Source organism: Hipposideros armiger, unplaced genomic scaffold, assembly GCF_001890085.2.
Source record: "Hipposideros armiger isolate ML-2016 unplaced genomic scaffold, ASM189008v1 scaffold_1082, whole genome shotgun sequence".
NCBI lineage: Eukaryota > Metazoa > Chordata > Mammalia > Chiroptera > Hipposideridae > Hipposideros > Hipposideros armiger.
In genome coordinates, this window is record NW_017732432.1 from 55,901 (window position 1) to 83,209 (window position 27,309).

At 32.3% G+C, this 27,309-nt stretch overlaps 1 protein-coding gene across 2 annotated transcripts in view; it reads left to right on the top strand.

Moving 5' to 3' along the window:
- CEP290 (centrosomal protein 290) overlaps positions 1 to 27,309 on the top strand; it is a 100,947-nt gene that overhangs the window by 41,748 nt on the left and 31,890 nt on the right. For both annotated transcript variants that reach the window (XM_019632126.1, XM_019632125.1), the window contains 17 exons: positions 1,109 to 1,273; positions 1,652 to 1,801; positions 3,362 to 3,477; positions 4,734 to 4,836; positions 4,927 to 5,157; positions 8,462 to 8,635; positions 12,652 to 12,763; positions 15,407 to 15,612; positions 16,579 to 16,730; positions 18,943 to 19,054; positions 19,908 to 20,363; positions 21,694 to 21,858; positions 22,439 to 22,546; positions 22,750 to 22,884; positions 24,086 to 24,352; positions 24,973 to 25,080; positions 25,975 to 26,174. In XM_019632126.1, coding sequence (XP_019487671.1) covers positions 1,109 to 1,273; positions 1,652 to 1,801; positions 3,362 to 3,477; positions 4,734 to 4,836; positions 4,927 to 5,157; positions 8,462 to 8,635; positions 12,652 to 12,763; positions 15,407 to 15,612; positions 16,579 to 16,730; positions 18,943 to 19,054; positions 19,908 to 20,363; positions 21,694 to 21,858; positions 22,439 to 22,546; positions 22,750 to 22,884; positions 24,086 to 24,352; positions 24,973 to 25,080; positions 25,975 to 26,174 — 2,960 coding nt within the window. The remainder of the gene's footprint in view (positions 1 to 1,108; positions 1,274 to 1,651; positions 1,802 to 3,361; positions 3,478 to 4,733; positions 4,837 to 4,926; positions 5,158 to 8,461; positions 8,636 to 12,651; positions 12,764 to 15,406; positions 15,613 to 16,578; positions 16,731 to 18,942; positions 19,055 to 19,907; positions 20,364 to 21,693; positions 21,859 to 22,438; positions 22,547 to 22,749; positions 22,885 to 24,085; positions 24,353 to 24,972; positions 25,081 to 25,974; positions 26,175 to 27,309) is intronic.

Consider the following 27,309-nt stretch of genomic DNA (forward strand, 5'->3'; position numbering starts at 1 on the left):
TTAGCTGTAGAGGGCAGTGTCACTGGCCCTCATATGTGGGATCCGAACTGGGGCCCTCTGGCGTCCCAAGCCAGCTCTTAACCATCGCGCCACTCGGGCGGCCCTCCTTATACCTATTTCGGTCTTCCTTGTATACCCTTTGAATTAGTATAACTTACTCCACATGGCCTGCTCTGATCTCCTTAGGGTAAAGACTTACTTTTATAGATCTGCAGCCTAGAGTTAAACCCCAGTTAAACCCCTCCTCAGTTAGAGATTACATTTGTTTTTACTTATCTTACCACTTTGTCTTTCTATCTTCATTTCTGAAATTTGACTTTGCATTTAACACTTTTGTTCCATATATTTGTTTTAAAGTCCAAATGTATTTATACGTATGTATTAAGTAAACATGTACATGAGTGTATGTATATTTATGTATGCCATTGTTGGAGAATTAGGACCCGTGGAGCCACTTTAATATTTTAATATTTGACATGATTTTTGTTTATCCAGCACTCTTGAATAATACTATGTTATCATTCTTTGCTTCTCTTATCATGTATGCTTCAACTGTTTGGAGAGGTCACAATGAAAAATTCACATAATTGAATGTAGTAACTATTTCATTCCTTTGCTCATGCTTTGAATTCAGATGCTGCATAGTTTCATTGCATTTACATCTGCATCACATGTTGTCTATATGAAAACCTTGTGAAGTGGACAGAGCTAACATTATTTACTCTTTAGAGATGAGGAAGCTAAGGTATAAAGAATTTAAGTCACTTACCCAGGTAGTAAGAGATTGGTTAATATTTGAACCCTATTCCTAATCTTATTCCTGCCCAGTTGTTTTACTAGTCTACCAGTCTATAGGATCAGCTAAGTGTTTGTTAATTGTTATTAGTGAAGTAGTTACTATGCTCAGTAATACTGATGTAAGTTAAACTAGAGTTTTATAAGTTTAAATTCATAAATAAGAAATAGATCTGGCATATTTCTTTATTATCATGGCAATGGGAATAGTAAAATGCTTCAATTAAGCGAATTTTATTTAAAGGTAGATTTTTTTTTACTATGATTTAAATATTTTTCTTCACATTTCTTCAATATAATCTAAATATACTAGGCCATAGAATCAAAGAATGCAGAAGGAATCTTTGATGCCAATCTGCATTTGAAAGCCCAAGTTGATCAACTTACTGGGAGGAATGAAGAATTAAGACAGGAGCTCAGGGAATCTCGGAAGGAGGCTATAAATTATTCTCAGCAGTTGGCAAAAGCAAATTTAAAGGTGAGGATTTTATCAAATAAAAGAAAACGGTAAGCATATGAACACAGGTTTAATATGAAACTTTTCATTTTGTTAAATGACTACCTTATAGAAAATGCCCCTTGAATTAAGTCTTTTAACATTAAGAAAACTTGTATCTGTTTTTTTCTTATAAAATTAAGTGGAAAAACAAGTGCCTCGTAAAAGAACACAACAAATCTAAGTGTGTACTAGGCATTTCTAAGTAGAAACTAAATTATGGTTTAATTAATCCCTGGTGGGGCATTCATTTACCTACTTTTTAAAAACATTCAGTGGAAGCGGAAGTTACTGCCTTTAAATTTGTCTTTCTTTGGATGTAAGAGACGTGATGGTCATTCCTGAACTGTTTGTTTCCAGGTAGATCATCTTGAAAAAGAAACCAGTCTTTTACGGCAATCTGAAGGATCCAATGTTGTTTTTAAAGGACTAGACTTACCTGATGGGATAGCACCATCTAGTGCCAATATCATTAATGCTCTGAATGAATATTTAATACATATCTTACAGGTACTGACAATTTTACATGTGAATAACAAAATAATTGATAGTATATTTTTAAATTTAGTCATGTATTCCTTGGCATTATTAGAATATTAACAGTAAGATATATTTTAATGGATTTTGGTGTTAGATGGAATGTTAGGATAAAGCATTTGTTTCCATTCATCTCCATGAGAAATATGCTGCACACACGTCTTGTTCACATGGGTGTTACTCATATGAAATGTATGATTGACAGGTAGACTAATAGGCAGCTGCTATAAGGTGGTAATGTATAAATTAGTTGAGCACTTTTATTTATTGCTTTTTGGAAAAGCAATTCAAATGAATAAAGTCTGACACAGTTTTATCTCTTTCTTTCCTTTACCCTGTAAAGTGTTAGTTAATCCATCAGCACATTAAAGGGTGCTGTTTGCCTTATATTTGTTTCTCAATTTTGCCGTCTGTATCATGGGCATTATGAATGGCCTAATGAGAGATGCTTTTCAAAATTTCATTTGAAGTGTGAATGACCATAACATCACATACATTGCAGTAGAATTACAAAGATGTGTTCAACATAAATAAAATTGGTTTTGACTATAAGCACTTCTGTTTCCCTTTATAGATAATCCATTTCTGGATATACTTGAGTTAAGATAATCAAATTTTTGTCTTTATATTTGGAAATTACATTGGTGTTTTTCTGAATAATGAAACTATATGTGTTATGAGTGAGGAAGGGACAACTTTACTTATTAGAACATTATAATTCATGTTACACGTTACTTTTAAATTCATAATTTAAGCACTCATTGATTTCTCTCATTCTTCTGTAATATAGTGACACTGTCAACAAATAATGGCATTATGGCATTTTCATGTTGCTTGAGCTTAGATTCATTTTTTCCCCATGTTTGTGTAAAAATCGTGAGAAACACTGTGGTAGACTAAAGAGCACTGATTAGCCATGTGAAAACCTGTTCACAGTGATAAAACAGGTACTTGGGCTCTCAGTCCAAGGCAGTAACAGAGTGAGGGAAGCAGCAGGGCCTCTGAGTCAGATGTGACCTCCAGCGTTGGTCTGCATATATGTGAAGCGCCTGGCACCAAGCTTGGCATATGTGCTTAGGAAATGGTTGCCAAAGGTAGTGCTAATGAGTTTTAATGTTTAGTAAGTAACTTAATCTTTCTAAGTCTCAGTTTCTTCATCTTTGAAATTAAATAATTGGAAAGGATAATTCGAGTGGAGGCATGTATGTATATGTTCACAAAAGGGTAAACTGGCTGGAGGTAAGTTTGCAACTAATGTATCTGATAATTTGTGTGGTTACTATAACTGTCATGTATGATAAAATTAATCGTACCTGTTTTAAAGGACTGCTCTTTTACACATATTGCCTCATTCCATATGCCTTAAACTAAGATGTTCAAAAAAATCATAGAAATGATCTGTACCGCATATGGTTTTGGTAACTATTCTCCTTTATGTATTTTTCTATAATCTTGTCAGAATATAAATTTCTACCTTCAAATTTAATATGTATTCTGATGCTTTTTTGTTCTTATTTCTAAACCCATTTTTAGGAACTAGAATATAAAGAAAATAAACTAAAGAATTTAGATGATTCTCTTGAAGATTATAATAGAAAGTTTGCAGTAATTCGTCATCAACAAAGCTTACTATATAAAGAATATCTAAGGTATAAGTGTTAGCAAAATTTTATAAATATAATTGCAGCATATTCTTATTAATGATGAAAGTAACATAAAAATATTTAGATATTTTGTTTTACCCTTCCCTCCTGCGTCTTCACTTCATCTTTGTGTGTCTCAGTTTACTTATCTATAAAATTCTGTGATAGTGATACCTTTTTCATAGGATTGTTATGAAACAAGTGAATTATATGAAATGCTCAGATATGAGCATTTTGTAAATGTCATGGCACATATGAACATCTTGTAAGTGTTAGCTGTTAGCATCATTTTTCATCACCATCATAATTAGTCATATATTTTCATAGGGAACTAATGCGTTTCTCCTTATCTCTGCTATCCTACAATAGAACAGTTTCCTTAATAGTAATTAGAATACCTGATGAAAGGTGATTTAAACACTAAGGGTGATTATTATCTGATCTAACAAGAAACCCACAGCTAATTAAATGGTAGGTCATATTTAGGGGTAGTATAGGCTAGATCATATTATCTGCTATGGTTATAAAATACATACAGGAGGATGGAAGCAAAGAAGATGGAACCATTTTGCCCACTGAAGAAGAGGGTGATTTTTTTCCATGTAACTTTTTATTTTTGGATAAAAACTTTTTCCAGAGGCCTCTGGCAGACTTTGACTCAGATCTTGTGAGCTAGAATTGGGCTGATGAACTGTCCAAGTCTGAACCATTCAGTGGCAGGAAGAATGATGACACCATAAGTGGTTTATGCCAAGCAGATTGCAGATAACTGGCCTATGTCTTGGGTAGGCAACAATGTCTGACACACCTTCTCTTAGGTCTAGTGACTTCTAATTTTGTTTGTAATCTAAATATTTTGCAAGTATTTGGCACTCAAATTTAAAAGTAAGGTCAGAATATTGAGACTTAATGTCCACAATTAGTTTGGCATATTATTTTCATAATCGTTTTCTGTTTTTAATAAAGTATTTATAAGATTCAGCTGCAGTTGTTATATTGTAACATATGTAGAGTGATGATTTATGGAATAATTTAAATGATTTTATAAAATAATTTATTTACCTTGCATTTATTAAATAAAAATATAACTTCCAGGCTAAATCCTTTGTGAATAGAATTTTGACTTTCTTGTGTTATTAGGTACTGAATAGCTATGATGCTCTTGTTTTATGAAAACTTTAAATTTCCATAATCTAAAGTTATCTCTTCCTGCAGTTATATATGTTATTAAGTTTACTCTATTGTCATTTTTATTTTTTAAGTGAAAAGGAGACCTGGAAAATAGAATCTGAAACAATGAAAGAGGAAAAGAGGAAACTAGAGGATCAAATCCAACAAGATGCTATAAAAGTAAAAGAATATAATGTAAGTAAAACACTTTTAAAATCAATATACAATATTGTACAAACTAGGATAGCTAGAGTCAACAAGTAATATTAATGTGTCTTTGTGCAGAATTTGCTGAGTACTCTTCAGATGGATTCGGATGAAATGAAAAAAACACTTTCAGAAAATAGTAGAAAAATCACAGTCTTGCAAGTGAATGAAAAGTCACTCATAAGGCAATATACTACTTTATTAGAAATGGAGCGACAACTTAGAAAACAAAATGAGAAACAGAAGAATGAATTGCTATCAATGGAGGCTGAAGTCGGTGAAAAAATTGGGCGTTTGCAACGATTTAAGGTATACCCTGATTGTTTTTCGTCTATGAAAACTTTCAAACATGAAAAAGAAATGATAGTATAATGAACACCTATCATCTGGATTAATAATTAACATTTATTAACATTCTGCCATAATTACTTCATCTGTTTTTATAGGAATATTTAAATTGCAGACGTTTCTTTCCTGAATATTTTCATGTGCATCTCTAAAATCAAAATCTTTTTTTACATAACCACAATAACTTTATTACACCTAATGAAATTGACAATAACCCCTTACATTATCTAATGTGCAGACCATATTCACATTTCCTTAATTGTTCCAGGATCCAATCAAGGACCCTGCATTGTGTTTGAATGTTATATATCACAAGTCTTTTTAATATAGAATCCCCCTTTTTTATTCCCTCTCTGAAAAATGTTGATGGCTTATATGATTATTTTTTTGTGTAACTTTACTTGTTCCTCTAGCCATTGTATTTACTAAAGTTACCTCTGAAGCCTTTGTTATATTCAGGTTAAACATTTTTGGCAAGAATACTTCATAAGTAATGTTTTTTTGCTTTATGAATAATACTTTATATTATATCACTCCATGAGTGTCTTGCAGTCCCATATTTCATGGTTGAGTACTGTATTAGGGAGATACATCTATTATTAAATGATTTTAGTTAATTGGAGATATTTTGCTACCATGAAAATAACCAATTCTTCTTCACCTCTCCTAATAGTGTAGCGTCCACTCATGGTTACTATTGCCTAACGCAGTTACCTCACCAGGAGTTGCAGATACTATGATTATCTAGTCATATTTGCTCTGCATTTCATAGCAGATGTTCTTTTGTAGAACAAAGAGCTTTCTCTCATTAGCCCAGTCATTTGGTTCTCTTGAAGCATAGTTCCTACTCGAAAGGAAAGGTAAAATCTTCGTCTTCTCCTTTTAATGGCCAGTTTTCAGAATACAGAGCTGGTGCACTCTGCTTCTGCCTGTTCCTCCCCCCGCCACCCCCAATTTCTCTTAAGCATCATAACACACTCAATGCACTTCAAAATACTATGTTTTAACAGTTGGAGTTATTGGTTTTTTATCTCAACTTTGGCCATGGGTGCCCTTTGACAAGAATCCATTAGTCTTTGAACCAAGCTTTAAAGTTTGGTTTGTTTTCTGGCACAATAAGATGTCCAAGATTTTTTTCGAACCGGCAACCTTGGTGTTATCAGCACCATGCTCTAACCAACTGAGCTAACCAGACACCCCGAAGATGTTCAAGATTTATCTTACATACTTCTTATCCAGACTGGGAATAAGCCATTTTTCTAAAAAATCCTGCTTCTTTTTAAGGGGGAAGGCATTTAGATACCAAAAATCTGGTCACTAGGTGTCATTGCTCTCAGAGTGTCATGGTACTGTTTCCTTTGAGTGGTCAAGTTAAGAAAGTATGTATATATTCAAACCGTGAGTTCATATTGTTTTCTCCAATTCAAATATAACAGTATGAGTTAAATAGATAATATGTGGCTTTTAGTAATAACCTTTGATTTTGTACTTTTATTCTGTATGCAATGAATGCTACCAGGTGTAATTTAAACTTTCTTTACAATTCTTATTTTCTTTAGAATATCTCTTACTAAGGATATATGATCAAGGTGACATACTCTTCACTAACTTGAAATCATTCCCTTTGTGTGGTTATGCTATATATTTGATATACAGTTAGGTGCATTTATGTTGCATTATTTTCAATTTCAGGGTTTATTTTTTTTTTCTGTTTTGAAACTGAATTTGAATATAGAAGCATTTACATGTTCAAAAGATATAGTCAGAAAAATCTTCTGTCCCTGTGACCTTTCACTCCATTCTGCCCCACCCCCTATAGGTAACTGATTCTCCTCACATTTCCTTTTATAAATATTAACAAGCAAACAAAAAGATGAACACCCTGTGTTCTCTTCGGTACCTTGGTTTACATCTGATGTTAGGTAGTTTCTTTTAAACATGTGTATGTTCAGATGACATGCCTAAATTTACATAGGATCATATAAGCAGAAGAATGCAAAGTAAAATTAAAATAAACTTGAGTTCCTTTCCATCCCCTTTTAAATATAGTAATGGGTGAAGTTATTATGCTAATAATAAACCTATTTTCAATGTGATCTTAAGGCTTTTAAGCCTGATGCAACAAGAAACCTGTTGAAAAATGAAAGCTATTTTTATTTGGACACCTACCTAGGAAATTTTGAGACTTAGGAAATGTTCTTGCTTTATTTTTATGTTAGGTTTTGTAGAATATACTTTTCTTGGAGTATTACAGATATAGCTACTGTTTGAGTTACAAGGGAAAAAAAGAACTAGAATTTTCTTCCTCTTCAACCTGGATTTATTTTTCCCCTCAACAATTTGAAAGCCAAAAAAAAGGGCATTTTTAAGGGATTGGAAACATAACCTTCCCCATCTTTTCCAAAGCAAAAGTAAAACTGAATCCCAAGGATAACGTGGAATGGTGTATATTCATTTACACAGAGAAAGAAAGTTGTCAAAATGAGAGATAAAGCACCATTACAAATATTTTTTCCTCATTACTTCGGAATGAATTATAACTATAAATTTCTTATTAACTTCTTCACTTCATAAATTTGATTTTCCTTGCACTTCCTCTTTATCAGTTTACTTTGGAGAGAACTAAATTTCAGACATTTCTTTTTGGTATTAATACAGTGCCCTTGAATAGTGACTTTTTGTAGCTGTGTAGCTAATGAGTAGAACATGAGACAAGTAGCTTACAGGTTTTGATATTATTTATTACAGATAGCTATGAAGGAGAGAACTTTTCTCCCTAAATGTTTCCTTCCTGTGAACAAAAAATCTTGTTTTATTACAGTTAGTCTTTGTAACTATAATAAGCAGAAATAGCTAAGCTGTAAAGGTTACTTGTGGTAATGCTAATTTTGCCATTCAGGTGTCAAATGGCAAGTTATTTTTTAATCTTAAGAAATTTATAAAAGGCAACCAAAGATGCATTCTGTGTGATGAATATTTTCTTGCTGCTGTGTTATGCTTTGCTCAAATTAACTGAATTTCATTTTATGATGGTAGCAGTTACAAAAGGATTTACATTTTTGTTATTAAAAATTTCCAAATAATATTATTTCTTATATGAAAGCAGGTAATCATTATTGCAACTTTTTTTACATTAGAATTCTTATTTTTTAAATGATTCTAATATCTGTTTTGCTTTTAGTTGCATTATCTTTCTCAAAAGTGGCCAGTTCTTCACCAAAAAAAAATACACCAACTTAACTCAGTCTATTTTTTTTTTACATAGGAAATGGCCATTTTCAAGATTGCAGCTCTCCAAAAAGTTATAGACAATAGTGTTTCTCTGTCTGAACTAGAATTGGCCAATAAGCAATATAATGACCTGACTGCCAAGTACAGGGACATTTTGCAAAAAGATAATATGCTGGTTCAAAGAACAAATAACTTGGAACACCTAGAGGTAAGTTTGTGCGATCCTTGAACCTTGTGATAGCAGCCATTTTTCTCTGGAGATATCTATGAGTGCAGAGTAACTTGTGGACAACTTAATTCTGGTCATCCTCCTTAGTTCCCTTGCATGATTTAGCTGTATCAAACCTCCTTCTACCTGGCACTTAAAAAAGGATAATGAACATCGGACAAGTAAGATATCGTGATCAAAAGAAGAAGCATCATTAAGTACTTACCCTTTCTCTTACCTCAGTTCCCAGAGTAAATTCTTCTCTCATGGCCCCTGGCTCTTCTATTCCTTGGAATGACTGTAGCTGAGAGTGGATGAGATAGATATTAATGGCACTTCCTGGACCATGGGTGATCTCTGCAAATTCTCGTTCTTATCGTAAAGATACAGAAGAGTCGGGTGGAGTATCATAAGTTTTATTCAAACAGCCCGTGAATGTAGCTCAGACCCTTTTTAGTCTCTTCTAGCTACTCAACCCCCATAACTTTTACAGTAGGCAAAACAGGCTCCTGATTTATTCATCTTCCTCATCAGAAATAGGGGCCTTTTGGCTTATTATTCTTTCAATGATTCTCCCATGGAATGGGATGAGATCAGATTCTGGTGGCTCAGAAGCCTTTTCTTGCTTAAGGGGACACATTTCATAAAAGAAAACATTATTCTCAATAGCTTTCAATGACTCCTACAAAATTATCTGTTATTATTTATTACTACTAGCTAGAAATAATCGTGATCAGTTAGTTTACTTTTCTTGCCAAAGAGAGAGGATTATGTTAACTTTGATAGAAAATTCTGAATAGGCGTAGTAATAATTTTCTCTTTTTCCATTTTTCATGTCCTTTGTCCTCTCCTCTCTATTATTAGAAAATCCTGGTTTAAAAACCTCCTGTAGATAACATAAATAAGTAAACTTTATCTATTTTTCCCAAAAAATATTTTTCATCTTTCCTCAAAAGTTAAGAAATTTTGTGTTTATATTATGTCCCTTTCTTTACTTCCGATATCTCAGTTATAATTCTGAACATATATTTATCACTATTGGCACTATCTTCATTTTTTTTTGTTTTTACCTTTATTGTGCTGGCCATGACTCATGTCCATATCTCCAGTGTTATGTCTTTCTTATTGCCACTAGAATAGTAATTCTAAACATGAATCTGAGCATGTCACTCCCTTGCTTCAAATCTGTCAAAAGCTGCCAGTCACTTAAAGAATGAAAGTCAAGTTCCTTCTGTGATTCGCTTTCACTTACTTCCCATCATCTCCTGTAATGCTCTAAGGAGTGTCACAATTTATGTTTTAGAAACTGAACTACCAGTTTTCTCCAACACGGCAATTTTCTAACATATATTCTTTTGTACACACTCTTTCCTTGGTCTAGAAGCCATTCCCTTCTCCCAGTTTATCTGCTCAGTGAATTTCTATTCATGTTTCAAAACTTTGTTCAGATATTTTCTTTTTTTTCTAAGTATCCTTCTTTATAGAACAGACTCACTCCCTCTGTCTATATTAATTCTGTATCTTTTATCTAGTTCTGCTATTTATATCACATCCTATTATATGTGTTTATATGTCTGCCTCCCCTACTGAACTATAATAAGCCTCTTGATGTCAATAACTCTACTTAATTTATTTTTGTGTATTTCATACCTTCTCTTTGGCACAGAGTTAGAGCTAGTATATGTTGACGACAGACAGTGATTAATGGTGTAGAGCCATGGTGCAAAAGTCATCATATATGGAGATGAGGAAATCATTGATGCCTTTTAAGAGTAAAGTATAATGAGAATAAAGCTGATTAAAATTGAATTTCAGAATGTAAAGAACAGTGAGTGATAAGGAAGTACAAAAACTGAATGGGTGATAAGGCAATAAAAAAACTGGAAATTTGATAAAAGAAGAAAAGAGACATAGACATGTATTAAAGTAGCGTCAAGAGGAGAATTTATTTTCTTTTATCACTTTTTTTAAATGAGACCAATGAAGTTTGAGAGGAGAGAGAAAGAAAGCTAGAGCGAAAAGGGAGAGAATGAAAATTAGAGATGGGAATGGTAATACATGAGGGTGAAATACCAGGGCAGGGGGATGAAAATGGGAATCTAGTAAGACCAGAGTTTTTCTTTGAAGGAGGAAGCAAAAGGAAAAAGTAGAAAAATATTAAAATACTTTAAGCCCTCTTTTGTTTTTCTCCTGTGTATTTACAATATTTAGAACTGGAGAATTGGACTGTAATTGTACATGTTATGAGAAAGTCAGGTTTTTTCCCTTATCTTGCTTTTCTTTTCATCGTAACATCCCCTTTTTAAAAATAAATCTCACTACGCTGTTATTCTTCTTCTTAACTCTCATTACCTGACATTGTGTGACATAGTGCCTTATTTTCAAACTACTCCACTGAAACAGAAGTTCTAGGATGGAATTTGTTTACCATTGATGTCAAGTGCTTATAATACTTGGCACATAGCAGGCATTCTATTTGTTAAAAAAAAAAAAGAATAAATGAGCTGAAAATACTATAATAACATGCCAGCTCCTACATTTATGTCTTCAGCCTGAATTCTCAGAGCTGTCTTCTACTGTGTGGAATTACCTACTTTAAAACTCATGTTTCAAGGAAATCTAAAATTTAACATATCCAAAATGAACTCCTGATGTCTATTTTTCACATAGTCTTTTCTGTTTCAATATATGCTACTATTCCCTACTCAGTTAAGGCAGATATTTTATAGTCATTCCCTAATCACACCTTTCCACTGTCATTTTTATTTCCGACATGTAATTTATTCATATGTGTCCTCTTCTCTCCATCTTTACTGCTATTACCCTGGTCCAAACCAACCTTATCACTCATCTGGACTTTACACTATCTTCCTGAATAATTTTTGATTTCTGAGTACCCCTTTGTTTATTCTCCTCAGTGCATCCAGAACAATTGTTAAAATTTCCTCTTTAGCGTCTTTAAATTATTTCCTATTATTTCTTAAGTTAAATTCCAATTCCATTTTTTTTTTTTTTTTTTTTAGCTGAGCGATCCTGCCACCTGTTGCAGCAGCTCAGCTCAGGCCAGGACTCGAACCGCTGTTGCTCAGAGCTCGCACTCTTGAGAGAGCTCTTAACCAACTGAGCCACTCGGCTGGCCCTCCAATTCCTTATCTTGACTTAAATCCTAGTTCCACATGTTGCCTGGTATGGCCTTCTGTTATCTCTTCAGCTTTGTCTTGTACCACTCTTCACTCTTCTTTTTGCTCATTGTGTTCAAGTCCGCCAACACTTCCAACTCTTTCCTGCTTTTGTGCTTCTGGGTTTCCTGTCCATCATTTCCTTCCATGGCTGGCTTCTTGTCCAGATTGGCTCCTTCTCACATCTTAGGTTTCACCTTAAATCCACCTCTTCAGTGGTTAATACCTTCTTCTAGATATGCCTCCTTTTATTATTCCCTGGGTCCATATGCTGTTTCTTTCTAGATATTGACATTTTTAATACATGTTTTGTTTGCTTTTACTCTCTGCTGCCTTCCGCACCCTTCCCAACTCCTGCCACACACACACCCCCAAAACACCAAATGATAAGGCCTGTGAAAGCCAGAATCTAGTCTGTTTCTTGTCACTATGAACATATAGCACCTGTCACTGATGGCATGCTAGGGACGCTCAGTAACTATGTGTGTGATTGAGGGAAGTAAGCACTGGCTTGCGAAGGTTACGAAGCTTTGAGTATTCCAGCTTGGCCACAATAAACATGGCAGAAGCTAACACTCAGAGTTTAGAGCCACATATTAGATACACAAGATATTGATTATTTTAAAATAATGTTTTATATTATATGTGTGTGTGTATCCATATGTGCATATATGTAAACATGTACATATATATATTTATTACATGTGAGAGAACTTTTTGTAAAAAAAACTAGATTGTGAGTTTTAGGAGATATTATATAAACTTATGACACTGTCATTTTTGTGGTATTAGTCTGAATTGTAATATAATTTCTCAGTGATGTTTCTGTTTATTCAGTGTGAAAATGTATCCCTAAAAGAACAAATGGAGTCTCTGAATAAGGAATTGGAGATTACCAAGGAAAAACTTCATACTATTGAACAAGCCTGGGGGCAAGAAACTAAATTAGGTAAGTATTATGACTCTGATAATATAAAATGATTAAGATCTAATAGCGAGTACTTTTCAATTAAGGGTCCTTATTTGTACCAGATGAAAAGGAAATATTTTGATAAAATTGAACTCTCTGCCTAACAGTTTAATTTAGCAGGCACTTGATGAATAATCTTGTACTAATCCCTACCAAAATTTGTTTTTCAATTGTTAAATTAGATTTGTTTCAAATGAAACCATATATGTTAAAATTTTAAGACTAATTTAGCTGTTTTGAACCATTTAACAATCAAGACTGGTGATAATTTTGAAATGTCTGCATTTTTTTAATATTTGCATTTTAATGACAGTATTATGAGTTCTTTCACTATGCATAAAGTTAAGAATATAGCATTTGACATTTTAAAATAAAAGATCACCATATAATATCAAAAATTTTTAAAGAATGTATATTACCCATAGGTCCACTACTATATTAGCAGTTTTTGTATTACCTTGTACATGTGTACATCTTGTATATACTTTAAAATTATTATAAACATGTTATCTGCTGTATTCTTTAAGTAAACATCAAAATATTTCCATATTTTATTCATTATAGTTATAAGTATTCACGCAGTATCTTTCTGTTTAAGTGATTAAATCACTAGCTTTTCTTATTTTTATTATTGCTTATAGTGCTACAATAAACATCTTCATATATATCTAACAGAGATATTACTGTCTAAGGGCAGTAAAATCTTTGTGGCTCCTGCTAGGGTTTCCATGTTGGTTTTTCAAATGGTCATCCTAGTTTATGACACTTAAATCATTTTATGTCACTAGCATTGTGCTTTATGATTTTCAAATAAATTGGCTGCTTTGGTTAAGATGTTTTTATGTGTTTGTTTTCCAAACATTGGCTCTGTTCAAGGTTTCTGTGACTAAATAGAACTGTGTTATTTAGCTGGTAAGTTAGACGTATTATTTAGAGGGGCCTAACATTGGGAAATCTAAAATAAGCTACTTTTAGAAATGTAATTTTTAATTCATTAAGAGATTTAAAGCTAATTGACTTCCATGTAGCTCCTACATGAAAGAAGATCCCATTTAAACTAAGATATAAACAAGAGTATTCCATCAAATTTTAGTAAGTTCTTTATTTATTTTACCCTCTCTCTCCTTAATAAGGTCTGAATTCCCTATGTAGAAATTCCTGATTTTTCCAATACCTTAATTTCTCCCATACCCAATGGTTTTATATATAACAGAAGTTTTAAAAATGTTTCTTATTTCCTATCATCCTTATATCTTTGCTTAAAAATGTCACTTTATTAGCTTTTCTCATCCAGGAGTTGGTTGGTGTTGGGCTCTCTAAGAAAGTTCCAAACACAGGAACGTACAGACGGCTAATCTGCTGTATCCTCTGTGACGTGCCTCTCCTTGTTATCTGAGTTTAGCACAGAAATGCGTGGAGAAGGGGTGTTACATTCTTTCATATTTATATTTTGTGCAGTTTTTTTTTCTTAATTCATGGTGTTTAAGGTCACCCAAATGAGTCTATTCCATAATGGATTGCTGTGCTAACCCTTTCCGCTTCTTTCAGTGACCTGTTACTGTTAGTTATTTGATCACTGCTTGCAGTAGCTATTCTAAAATCATATATTTAAAGATACACATAGAACAAATTGAAGGACTTTTTAAAACTGAGGCAGACACCAAAACAGTTTTTTTGTTTGTTTTAAAAATATATGTATTCCTTGGAGCAACTCAGTTATGAAACTCAAGCTTGGACAGCTACAAAAAGAGGAAGGCCACTATCAGCGTTATAAGACTATTCACAAGTAAATCACTGCTTAATTCTTTAAAGTGATTGACTTCCAAGAGCCTATGATTGAGTCTCAAAAAAATAGAACACTACCACATTGGATTTGTTTCCTGGAGCATGTCTGTTATGCAAAGGAAAGGCATTAGTTTTCTCCTCAAAAAATTACTAAGTAACTAATTATAATCCTATGTGATGCCTTTTCACGATAAACTAGTTTTTTTTTGTTGTCGTTGTTCTATTTTCATTTATCCCCAGACTTTTGTGTCCAAAGACAAGCTATGGAACATTCTCTATGTATAATTAGGGTATAATAATTGATAAAATAATTTAAAATATTCGATATGAGATATTTACAAAGGCAAGATAATACTCATGGTTAAAGAAGATATTTAATGAAATCTTCATAAGTCATATGGCTTCATATTTTACTTTCAGCATGAATGGTGAGACTTTAAAAATAAAGTCATTGCACTTCTAGTCACAAAATAAAGTTTCATTGAGTTGCTTCTATATAGTTAATCTCCTTTCAGTTAATAAAATTATTTACCCCTTTTTCATTCTGTACATGTTACACCATCTATACTACATCTTTCACATTGTTTCAATAATTCTATGTGGAATAGTTTTTATTATTTGATTGATGAATGAATATTCCAGAGAGATTAAATGGGATCCGCAGCGTGTAGACAGGAAGTAACAGAGCTATAACTGAAATCGAAAGATCTGTCGTTGTTCAAAAGGCTCATTAATGTGTTGTCCATTGAACTACATTACCTCCTTATACAGTGTTTAAAATGGGATATAATTTTGATAGGAATAGCATGAGATTGACTTAAATATTGTTGTATACAGGAAATGAATCCAACATGGATAAGACAAAGAAATCAATAACCAACAGTGAGATTGCTTCTATTTCAAAAAAAATCACTATGCTTGAGATGAAGGAATTAAATGAAAGGCAGCGGGCTGAACATTGTCAAAAAATGTACGAACATATAAGGACTTCATTAAAACAAATGGAAGAACGTAATTTTGAATTGGAAACCAAATTTGCTGAGGTTTGATATTATCATTTTTATCATGTAATTAGAAAATAAGGAATTAGTCATGGTAGACATTGTATTATATGAGGTTTGTTTGCATCTCTGAAGTAGCATATTAATATAGTAGTTGCCTTTTATGTAATGGCTAAAAGTAAAAAATGTATTTTTAAATCTGAAATGTTTAAAAAAGATATTGCTGTGAATGAGTTCTTACTTCTCACCAGCATTGCATTATTAGATTTAATATACAAAAAAAAGTTATTTACTTAATAATGGGGTTGCCTACTACTACAATATGTTCATTTAACAAATAATTATCGAGTGCCTATTATATTCCAGACACTGTATAAGGGCTGGAGGTATAGCAAGAAACAAAATACAGTAATCTCTGCTCTCAGGGACTTTACATTCTATTAGGAGGTTTTAGACTTCTTTGACATGATCAGAATTATTAAAGTGGCTGGCAATAAATACAGTTTGCAAATATTCAACAGTTTATTATGTAACACTCTTGTAATGTTTGTTTGGTTACCTTGAGATTAGTATATTAGTATAGTATACTAATTAGAATTAGTATAAATGTCAAAGCATGTATGTCATTTTGTTTATTTTAACTGAGTCACTATATATATTAAGATTTTATTAACTTATTCAGATTTATTTATGTGTGATATAATTGATGTAAAATATAATGAGTATACTGCATTTCCAGCAAATTAAGAATATCAGAATTTCAGATATTATAAGATTGTGCATTGCCTAATATACAAAAAGACTTTTTGTGCATTGGCACATCATCAGAGTTTGCATAATTTGTTCCTGATTTTCTCTTGACCCTCTTCAATCTGTTCCTAATACTTTACACTCAATTCAGTACCTGGATTAATGCAAAGTAAAGAGGATGGCAGTATGCTAAAAGCTAAATTAAAAGGAAAACTTCGAAAACTGAAATATCTGAACATTTTTGGTACTTTTTCTTAGCTTACCAAAATCAACTTGGAAGCACAGAAGGTGGAACAGATGTTAAGAGATGAATTAGCTGATAGCGTGAGCAAGACAGTGAGTGATGCTGATAGACAACGGATTCTAGAATTAGAGAAGAATGAAATGGAACTAAAAGTTGAAGTGTCAAAGTGAGTGCATGTAAACTTTCTGGTCATTTGATTAGATGTGTCCATTCTAATTTGTCTTTAAGAAACCAAATTACAGTGGTATAAGGGTCAGATTCTTAGTGGCAATTAATACTGGTTTCTTTTTATAAGCACATGGTTAAATAATATTAAGATTGACTTTTAACAGGCATATATAACAATATTGAAGAGGAAATAACTTCTCAAGATTCACAAATTTTCAGAATCCAGGAATAATACTGCATAAAGAGCTGAACTTGGAATCAAGACCTTAGGACATCTAGTTCTTCTACATTAGTACTTTTTTCGAAGGAGAGGACATTTAATTTACTTAAAGTTTTTTCCACTTTATTAAGCGAGTAATAGTACCTCTTCTACCTGTTTCATAAAGTTGCTGTAAAAGTACACTGAAAAATTCAGAGTTTGATTCCATTTTGGATATATACTTTGCTAGGTATTGAACATATATTAACTTATACAGTAACACTTAATAGTCCTGAAGTAACATTGTTATTTTAATTTTATGTGTGGAAACAATTTATTTGCTTAGAACACGAAATATATATAAGGGGTAAATACTATCTGTGTGCCAGGTAGATGCCATGCTCTCATTCTCCTTTATAATTATGTGTTACTTCTATAGAAAAGTGTGAGGATTGCTGAGTTGATCTGTCAAGCACAAATAATTAATAAAAAGGGTTTTATAGCCTTCCCATAGTGATAGCCATGCTTTGGAACCTTGGTAGTCCTTTTAGGAATATCAATCATTCCCAGCCACTTTTAATTCTTTCTCTTACTTCATGGACCCTACCTTTTGAAATAAACTATTTCATTTTATAATATTTTAATCAAAACTTATGTAACTGGCTATGAAAGCTTCTAATCAATAGGAGGAAACCTGACTTATCTGTCACACTGAACTAAAATTATTCCAGCCCAAAATAAAATACATTTTACTTGATCTGTATAATCTTATCACAGTAGTCATATAGGAAATTTAATAATTTACCATCAAGCCACCCCCTTTTATTTTAATTGTAGTAAATGTATAATCTTTCCTTTTTTTTACATTCTGATAACTTGTAAATTAAAATAAAATAAATCAAAACATACATTACTCCACCTAGAAAACCTGGGAATTTCAAATTTCTTTATTCTTAACAGTTATATCAAATAAAGCTAGTTAATACCTTATTCTAGCTATGCCAAACTATGATAATAAATGTCTTATGAATAATATGTGGGAGAGGAGTTCTTTGGACATATATAATACATTTGGAAAATGCTATATATGTACAGTTTGAGTTAGATTTTTTTTTAATTAAAGTTTATTGGGGTGACAAGTATTAGTAAAGTTACATAGGTTTCAAGTGTACAATTCTGTAATACATCATCTATATATCATGTTGTGTGTTCACCACTCAGAGTCAGTTCTCCTTTCATCTCCATATATTTGATCCCTTTTACCCTCATCTACCACCCCCTCCCCCCTTACCCTCTGGTAACCACTAAACTATTGTCTGTGTCTGAGTTTTTGTTTCTTCATTTGTTAGTCTTGCTCCTTTGTTGTTTTCAGTTTTATATACCACATATGAGTGAAATCATTTGGTTCTCGACTTTTTCTGTCTGACTTATTTTGCTTAGGATGCTATCTCAAGTTCCACCCATGTTGTCGCAAATGGCACTATTTCATCTTTCCTTATGGCACAATAGTATTCCATTGTGTATATATACCACAACTTCTTTATCCAATCATCTATCGAAGGACACTTTGGTTGTTTCCATGTCTTGGCCACCGTAAATAAAGTTGCATTGAACATTGGAGCACATATATCTTTATGGATAAATTTTTTCAGATTTTTTTGGGTAGACACCCAGAAGAGGGATTGCATATATGAGATAATTTTTCACTTTAAAACCTCTCAGAACATTTATGATGCTATTTATTATGAATTTTCAGAATATAATACTATTATGAATTTTCAAAGGACAAGGATGATGGGAATGGAATTTTTTTTTTTTTTTACAGAACACTTGTTAACCTCTCTTGGATTTAAGTTTTATGAAACAGTTTAGGAAACTTAGCTTTAGTATTTCATACAAAGAGATTCTGGAAACTAATGGCTTTGCCTAGGGTATAGAAAATTGAAACCTTGCTATTGATTTACTTAGAAAATATACCTAATCATTTCTGAAATAACTTATCACTTCCTAGACTGAGAGAGATTTCTGACATTGCCAAAAGACAGGTTGAAATTTTGACTGCACAACAACAGTCCCGAGAAAAAGAAGTCGAGTCCATCAGAATGCAACTGTTAGACTACCAGGTATGTATAGTATTGGCTCGTCTGTATAGATTTTTTTTCTTTTTCCTAAATTCACATTAGATATTGGAATGATTTTGTAGTTTTATTCAGAGACTATATCAAATAGAAGCTCCTATTGTTGTTAATTAACTTGATTAGGAAAACTTTTTAATTTGAAATACCATTTATAATACAGAAAAGTATTTAAATGCCTACAAATGTTTTTTACTGGCTGCTGATCAATGAGAAGAAATATACCGTATTTCTCCATGTGTAAGACACTCCCATGTATAAGACGCACCTTACTTTTGGGGCCTGAAATTTGAAAAAAATGTATTATATAAAGTTATTGAACTCAAGTTTTATTCATCATAAAATTCATACAACTCCTCATCACTTGCGGGAAATGCAAGTAAAAAATCTACAACCACTGTATAAGACACACCCAGTTTTTAGTCCCCAGATTTTTCGAAAAAGGGTGTGTCTTATACTTGGGGAAATATGGTAATAGTAAGTCTTTCATAACAGTATTTTCTCTTGTAGCTTTATGTAGCTTCTCACATACTTTCTTTAGGATTAAAAAAACATTGTGTGCATCAGTATTATATCAGTGTTATTATTTAGATATGAAGTTAAGAAAATACAGTAATATTTCGACTGTTACTTAGATGTCAGACTTGGATTTTAAATGTGTTTCATCCTAGGTTTTATTTTTTACAATTCTTTGGTAATTTGTATTAAAGCAAGGTTAGATTTTTGTAGGTTCTCATATAGTATACTTTTAAATTTTATTTAGTAAGTTATATTAAATCTATGATCAGTTTCATTGGGAAAACTTGAAACTTACTGCAAATATATGTATTTTTTATATTAGGCACAGTCTGATGAAAAGGCACTAATTGCCAAGTTGCACCAACACATTGTCTCTCTTCAAATTAGTGAGGCGACTTCTTTTGGTAAGTTGGAGTCAATTACATCTAAGCTGCAGAAGATGGAGGCCTGTAATTTGCGCTTAGAACAGAAACTTGATGAAAAAGAACAGGCGCTGTATTACGCCCGTTTGGAGGGGAGAAACAGAGCAAAACATCTGCGCCAAACAATTCAGTCTCTACGACGCCAGTTCAGTGGAGCTTTACCCTTGGCACAACAGGAAAAGTTCTCTAAAACAATGATTCAGTTACAAAACGACAAACTGAAGATAATGCAAGAAATGAAAAATTCTCAACAAGAACACATTAATATGAAGAACAAAACAATGGAGATGGAATTAAAGTTAAAGGGGCTAGAAGAGTTAATAAGCACTTTAAAGGATGCCAGGGGGGCCCAAAAGGTAAAACATTGACTGTTCAGTATTTCCTAAAGAGTTACGTAATAATTTTAAGTTTTTAATATCTGCCGACATGAAAAATGCTTAATATATGACCAAAATTCCAATTGTAAGTTATTAATTTAGAATTTATAAATCAAGGGTTTTGCTTATTTGAATGTCTATTTGTAAAAATAAAATGAGACTCTTCTAAGCAATGATTTTGTAGAAATGTTTAGCTTGTATAATATCAAAGAATTTTAAATGCGTTAGAGAAATTTATATATATTAATTAAATACTAATTATAATAATTCCTAAACATTATAGTTGTTATTAGTTGAATTCTACTCTTCATAATTATATTTGTTTAAAGTATTTACAAGTAAGACCACATTTATTTTCTAATGTAATTTTGTTTTTACCCTTATTTAAAGGAACTAAATGAAAAACAATTATCTTGCAACTGAATTTTATTCTCTAGGCTTTTAATATTTAGGATTTCCACTTTTGAAAGTAAAATCAATATTTCAATTACATGCTTACATAAATACCCACTAAATATATGAAAGTAAATGAATAAATGAAAGTGTTAATAATATTCCCTCAAACATAATTTGAATGTTTTACGTTAAGATCCCACATATTTTTAGAAAATTCTATGGAAATTCTAAACTGTTATGTGGCTCAAGCAAAGATAATTTTATATTTTATTTTATTATAAAGTGTCAATTAATTTCATTTAAAATCATTAGAATCTGTGGAAAAAAGTATATTACCATATTTTTCCATGTCTAATGCGCTCCCATGTTTTTGGCCCAAACTTTGAGAGAAAAAAATCTTGTTTTAATTTTTTAATTCAAATTTTTATTGGTTTACATTTCGGTACTTGTTTTTTGTATTATAAAGGAATCTTAGTATTTACTTTTTAACATATTATGGTACAAGAAACTTTATATGACAAATAGTTACAAAACACAATAACAGATACAAGGTACAGGAAATTTTATGTACCAGTAACAAATTTATGATATTTATACACCATAAAAGGCCGAGAACTCTTCGTCATTGCAAGTTCGTAGTAAGTTCAACAAAACCGATTATTGTATTCCAGGGTATTAATTATTTTGTATACGGATATCATTATTGATTTCTAAAGTTACACTTTTAACTCATAAGCATAAATAAAAGAATTAAAAACATTTATATAGATACGGAATTAGTACTACCCATGTTTAATGCACATCTTTATTTTTCCTCACAAATTTGGGCAAAAAAGTACACATTATACATGGCAAAATACAGTATTTACTTACATAGCATTTACATTCATATATATAATTTGTGAATCTTTAGGTAATCAGTTGGCATATGAAAATTGAAGAACTCCGTCTTCAAGAGCTTAAACTAAATCGAGAATTAGTCAAGGATAAAGAAGAAATAAAATATTTGAATAATATAATTTCTGAATATGAGCATACAATCAGCAGTCTGGAGGAAGAAATTGTGCAGCAGAACAAGGTTTCATTTTATATTTATTTTGATGTTTTGTTGCTAAGATTTTAAACATAAGAACATTGTGTGTGTGACTACATCATTCTCCTAATTTAATTTAGCTCCCATTATTGTGCTATAAAATATTCAATATCTAATTTTCTAAAACATTCTAAAATATGTATTTATTTATATTGTAATAGTCATCTTAAGCTTAAAAGGAACAATAATACATAAGCACATTTTTCTCTACCCCTTATTAGTAAATATATATGTTCCATGGTGAAAGAGGCTTGGCTTTGTTCACTGCTGTGTTTGCATTGTCTAGAATAGCGCGTGCCACATAGTATGTGTCATTAAATATGTTTTGGGTGGGTGAGTGAATGGATGGATGCACAGATAGATTGAAATCCTGACTCCACATTTGCCTATCTCTGATCTTAGGCAAGTTACTTCACCTTTCTGAGTTTGCTTCCTTTTCCCATAAAATGAGAATAGTGACCTCAAAAGGTTATTGTGAGGATTAAATAAGAAAATGTGTGTAAAGATTCTTGTTAATTGCTTGGTGAGTGTCTGTGTGTTTCTGACACAAACTGTCGTTTTTCAGTTTCATGAAGAAAGGCAAATGGCCTGGGATCAAAGAGAAGTTGAGCTGGAACGTCAACTAGACATTTTTGACCGTCAGCAAAATGAAATACTACAAGCAGCACAAAAGGTATGAGTGATTAATCCTGTTTGTTACACTGTAGCATGACCTATAATGTTAACCAATGTTTTCTAAATTCAGATGGAATTTTAATTTATCTTTTTATATTTGAAATATATGTGGGGTTTAACCATGTCTGGTCATATAGTTGTAAAAATTAATATTGTTTTTCTCAATGCTACAGTTGTTTTTCTAATACTGTTTTGTAATAGTTTGAAGAGGTTACAGGATCAATGCCAGACCCTACTTTGCCCCTTCCAAATCAACTTGAGATTGCTCTAAGAAAAATTAAGGAGAATGCTCGAATAATCCTAGAAACACGGGCGACTTGCAAATCACTAGAAGAGGTAATTAGAGAAATTTGCATTTTGATTAGTGTGTTATTGGGTATGTGGAATTTTCTAAATAATATTTTTAATGAGAATGACACATAGAATGATGAATCTGTTGCTAATTCTACTTTCCTTTCCTATTCTCTCATAATGTTTCTTATAGCCAATACAGAAACACAGATATAGTTCATTTGAATTCATTATTTAATCTTGTCACTTTTGGGCACACTGATCAGTAGTAGAGAGCATGGAAGGAAACAAAAAGAACATTTGAGAATTGTTTTATGAGCAATGTATTGCCCCCTTCTGTATGATCAAGAATTGTTTTCATCCTTGTTTATTTTTATGTTTTATTTGAAGTGCATGTTGTATTCTCTATGAATCAGTTTTAGTTAATTCCTTTTGTGGGTGGTTAAAGGGTTTGCAGGAGAGCTAGAAATTACTTCTTAGTTTAACCTAGCTCTTAAATTTGATAAATAGGTCATCAGATCTCTTTATTAAATTATACAGAATATAATAAACTGAATATGATTTTCCTTTTAGTTTACATCTAAGCAAATACACTTAAAAATAATTTTGCTAGTAAAATTGTATATTTTTAATCAATTGAGGAAACTTCGATTTTCTTCAGTAATGGTAAGATTTGTTGTTTTTGTGAATTTCCACTGAGTTACTTCATTTAAAACATCTGCCTTAACCTTGTTGAAGAGTGAACACTTTTTCTGTTTTGTTTTCATAAACCACAGATTGTGTAATAGTTATTGATCGATTTGGGCCACTAAAGTTCCAATTTTTATACTCAGCTGATTTTTGTGAATTACTCTTCTAGTATCCTAATAGTCAATGGAGTGAAATAAAAGGAATGATTTATTACATTTCCTTTCTAAGTCTAGTACCACTGCACATTTCTAGTTCTAAAAGTACAAGATCTATATAAAGTACCTTAAATTTCGTTTTCATCATAACAGTGAAGTTTCTAACACATGTAAATAATAAAGTAAATAAATAAATAACTGAATAAAAAAACACACAGATAACTATGCCATCACAAAGAAATGTAATCTATGTAACCTTATTGAATATCATATGACTATTAGAAGTATGATGTGAAAAATAAAGGGAAACTCCTTTTTTAACTTATCACTAAAATTCAGATGAAACATTTTTAAAATAAAAAAATATACCTTAATGATTAATTATGATTTGATCATTGCAGAAGCTAAAAGAAAAAGAATCTGCTGCATGGTTAGCAGAGCAAAATATTCTGTCAAGAGACAAAATAATCAGTGAACTGAGGCTCCGACTGCCTGCCACTGTGGAACGAGAAAAGCTCATAGCAGACCTGGGCAGAAAAGAGGTGGAACCACAGTCACATCACACACTGAAAATTGCTCAACAGACCATTGCCAGCATGCAGGCAAGGTTAAATCAAAAGGAAGAGGTGTTAAAGAAGTATCAGCATCTTCTGGAAAAAGCCAGAGAGGTATTTTATTATGTTGTGCTATTGTATTTATTATGTTTTTTAGTAAAATGCAAATATTATTCTGCCCTGGCGTAGTAGTCCATTTCTTGCTTTCAAATGATTCTTTTTGAGAATTGTTACTTTCAGGTGATTGGATTACAGATCTATCAGTAAAACTGGCAGTTCATGTATTTTTAATCTTTCTCTTATGGACTGACTAAACCAGGAATAGCTGTCATGGTGCATCCATATGATGTTGAAACTATCAGTTGAGTTTATATGTAAAGATTGAGGCAATAAGTTGGAATGAAATCTGTCACACTAGTAATCAGTGAAATCAGATTTGCTAGAACTTTTGAGGAGGGGTGGAATCTACATTTAAAAACTTTCCTAGAACAAGTTAAAAGATGATGGATACATATTATTCTAATATTAAGATTAAGCTATGATATAAGGCTGGACTTGTTCACTAGAACAGGTGCTAGTGGAAATGCATAGTGGTGTAAACATACGTGTGGATAGTGTTCCCTTTTTATCTCCGGGATTTGGGAAGATTAAAGATAACACATATTTAAGACCTCTAGAATGGGAATTTATTGAAATCATAGTTTAAGATACAGTTTTGATTTGCTGTAAAACAGGAACAAAGAGAAATTGTAAAGAAACATGAGGAAGACCTCCATGTTCTTCATCATAAATTGGAACGACAGGCTGATAGTTCACTCAATAAATTCAGACAAACAGCTTGGGTAAGATTCTAAGAACTTGGTTCTGTTCTTTATAGATTTTTGAGACCAAATAATTGAAAATTTAGCTCTCTTGTTTTGTTTTGTTTTGTTGTTGTTGTTGTTTATTTTGGGAGGGGGCGGGTAAGCCATCCTATTTTTGTTGCCAGAATAATCTTCTACAAACACAGCTCTGATCATTCTTCTTCCTAGACCCCACATCCTTTTGTATCTCACTGCTGCCTACAAAGTCATGTTCATATTCTTTAACCATGTGCTCGAAGCCTTCCATGATCTGACCTGTCTTTTGTTTTCTAATTCTGCTTATTATTATATAAGCTTACCGAAATCTAACTGATTTTCCTGTTCTGAATCCAGCTCAGACTTGCTTCTTTTGATCTTCTGTATGTGTGAAATGATCTGTTTTTCATACCTTAACCCTCCGTCAGGCGCAATTGATCTCACAGATTCATTGCACACATAGATGCCACTATGAAATACGTCTTTACTGTATTAAGCCACAAACATGACTGGCAGTAGGTTACAGTAGAGGGGGAAGATACGGAAGCGATGAGTGATGATACTTAAGTTAACTGTTAGATATTTGAAAATTTGTGTGCAATGAATGTGAGATCATTTGCGCCTGCTGCAGGGTTAACATGCAAACCTTACATCCTTGAGCCTTGACTCATTAATTCAATCCACATTTATTGACCCTCCACAGCATTGTATGCACTTTGCTAGATCCTGGGAATACAGAGAATATGATCTCTATTTTCTGTTTTCTTTAAGCTTTCATTGCCTGTTAAATTTTAGATCAGATATTATTCTTGATCATTTGAGGAACCAAATTAAAATTATGGGATAATTATGGCATTGTTTGTACATGTTCATGGCTAATTTATTCATACTTCATAGGATTTAATAAAACAGCCTCCTACTCCAGTTCCTACCAACAAACATTTTATGCGTCTGGCTGAGATGGAACAGACAGTAGCAGAACAAGATGACTCTCTCTCCTCACTTTTGGTCAAACTAAAAAAGGTATCTCAAGATTTAGAGAGACAAAAAGAAATCACTAAATTAAAGATTAAAGAATTTGAAAATATGAAATTACGGTAAGTCTTAGAAATGTGTTCTAAAAATAGGTAAATGGAATAATTATATAATGAGGATACACTTAAGCGTTGTGCATTGTTCTAAAAACTTTATTATCTTGTTTTAGCCTCAGAACTACTTACAACATAGGTTATATTCTCCCCATTTTTCACATGGGAAACTAGGCCACAGGAAGGCCCAGTAACATGCCTGGGAGGAGGTGGAAAAGTCACAATTTGAATCTAGTCCATCTGACTCAAGCGTCAACCCAGATTCTGGTCCAGAATTTTGTTTCTAACCTCTTTAAGCTTCCGTTTCGTCATCTGTAAAATGGAAGTGACAATACTTATCCTGGTTATTTGAAGGCCAAATGATACTGTATGAAAGTAATTTGAAAAACTGTAAAGTAACAAATAAATATAAAACTTTTGTTTATACATCCATAGCAGTTTCTGGCACATAATAGAGGTTCAAGAAATAGTTGTTGAATGAAAAATTAACTATTTTTTATTAACCATAGTGACAGTAAAGGGTTCACAGGATTCATCTCTGATTAGAGACTTTAAACATTGCTCAACCAATTCATCAGAATGTAGATTTGAAACCTTAAATAGATTTATGGTTATATATTTTGTAGTCATTGTAGAACTATCTCTCTGCACCTTGATTTCTTATCTGAAAAAAATGAGTTGAACTATTGGGTTGTTGGAAAAGTCATGATGTATGTTTGCAACAGATGGCACTAGTTCATTTTTGGAAGTACTAGAGTCATTCACATCTATTTTATTGCTATGTCATTTGACAGCTGACAGTTCTAGCTTCATTCTAAAAATGAATTGAGCAATTTGGTTGAGTTTTGGAGATTTTATAACAAGTTGAAGACGGAAGACCAAACTGCATTCTTGCCATATTTTACTGTTTTACTTTCATAAAGGGAAGAACGCACGTCAAGCTTGTGAAAAGTTGCATAAAGTTTATGGTGACAATGCTCTACAACAGTGGTTCTCAACCTGTGGGTCGCGATCCCTTTGGGAGTTGAACGACCCTTTCACAGGGGTCGCCTAAGACCATGGGAAAACAAAAAGATATTTACATTACGATTCATAACAGTAGCAAAATTACAGTTATAGAGTAGCAACGAAAATAATTTTATGG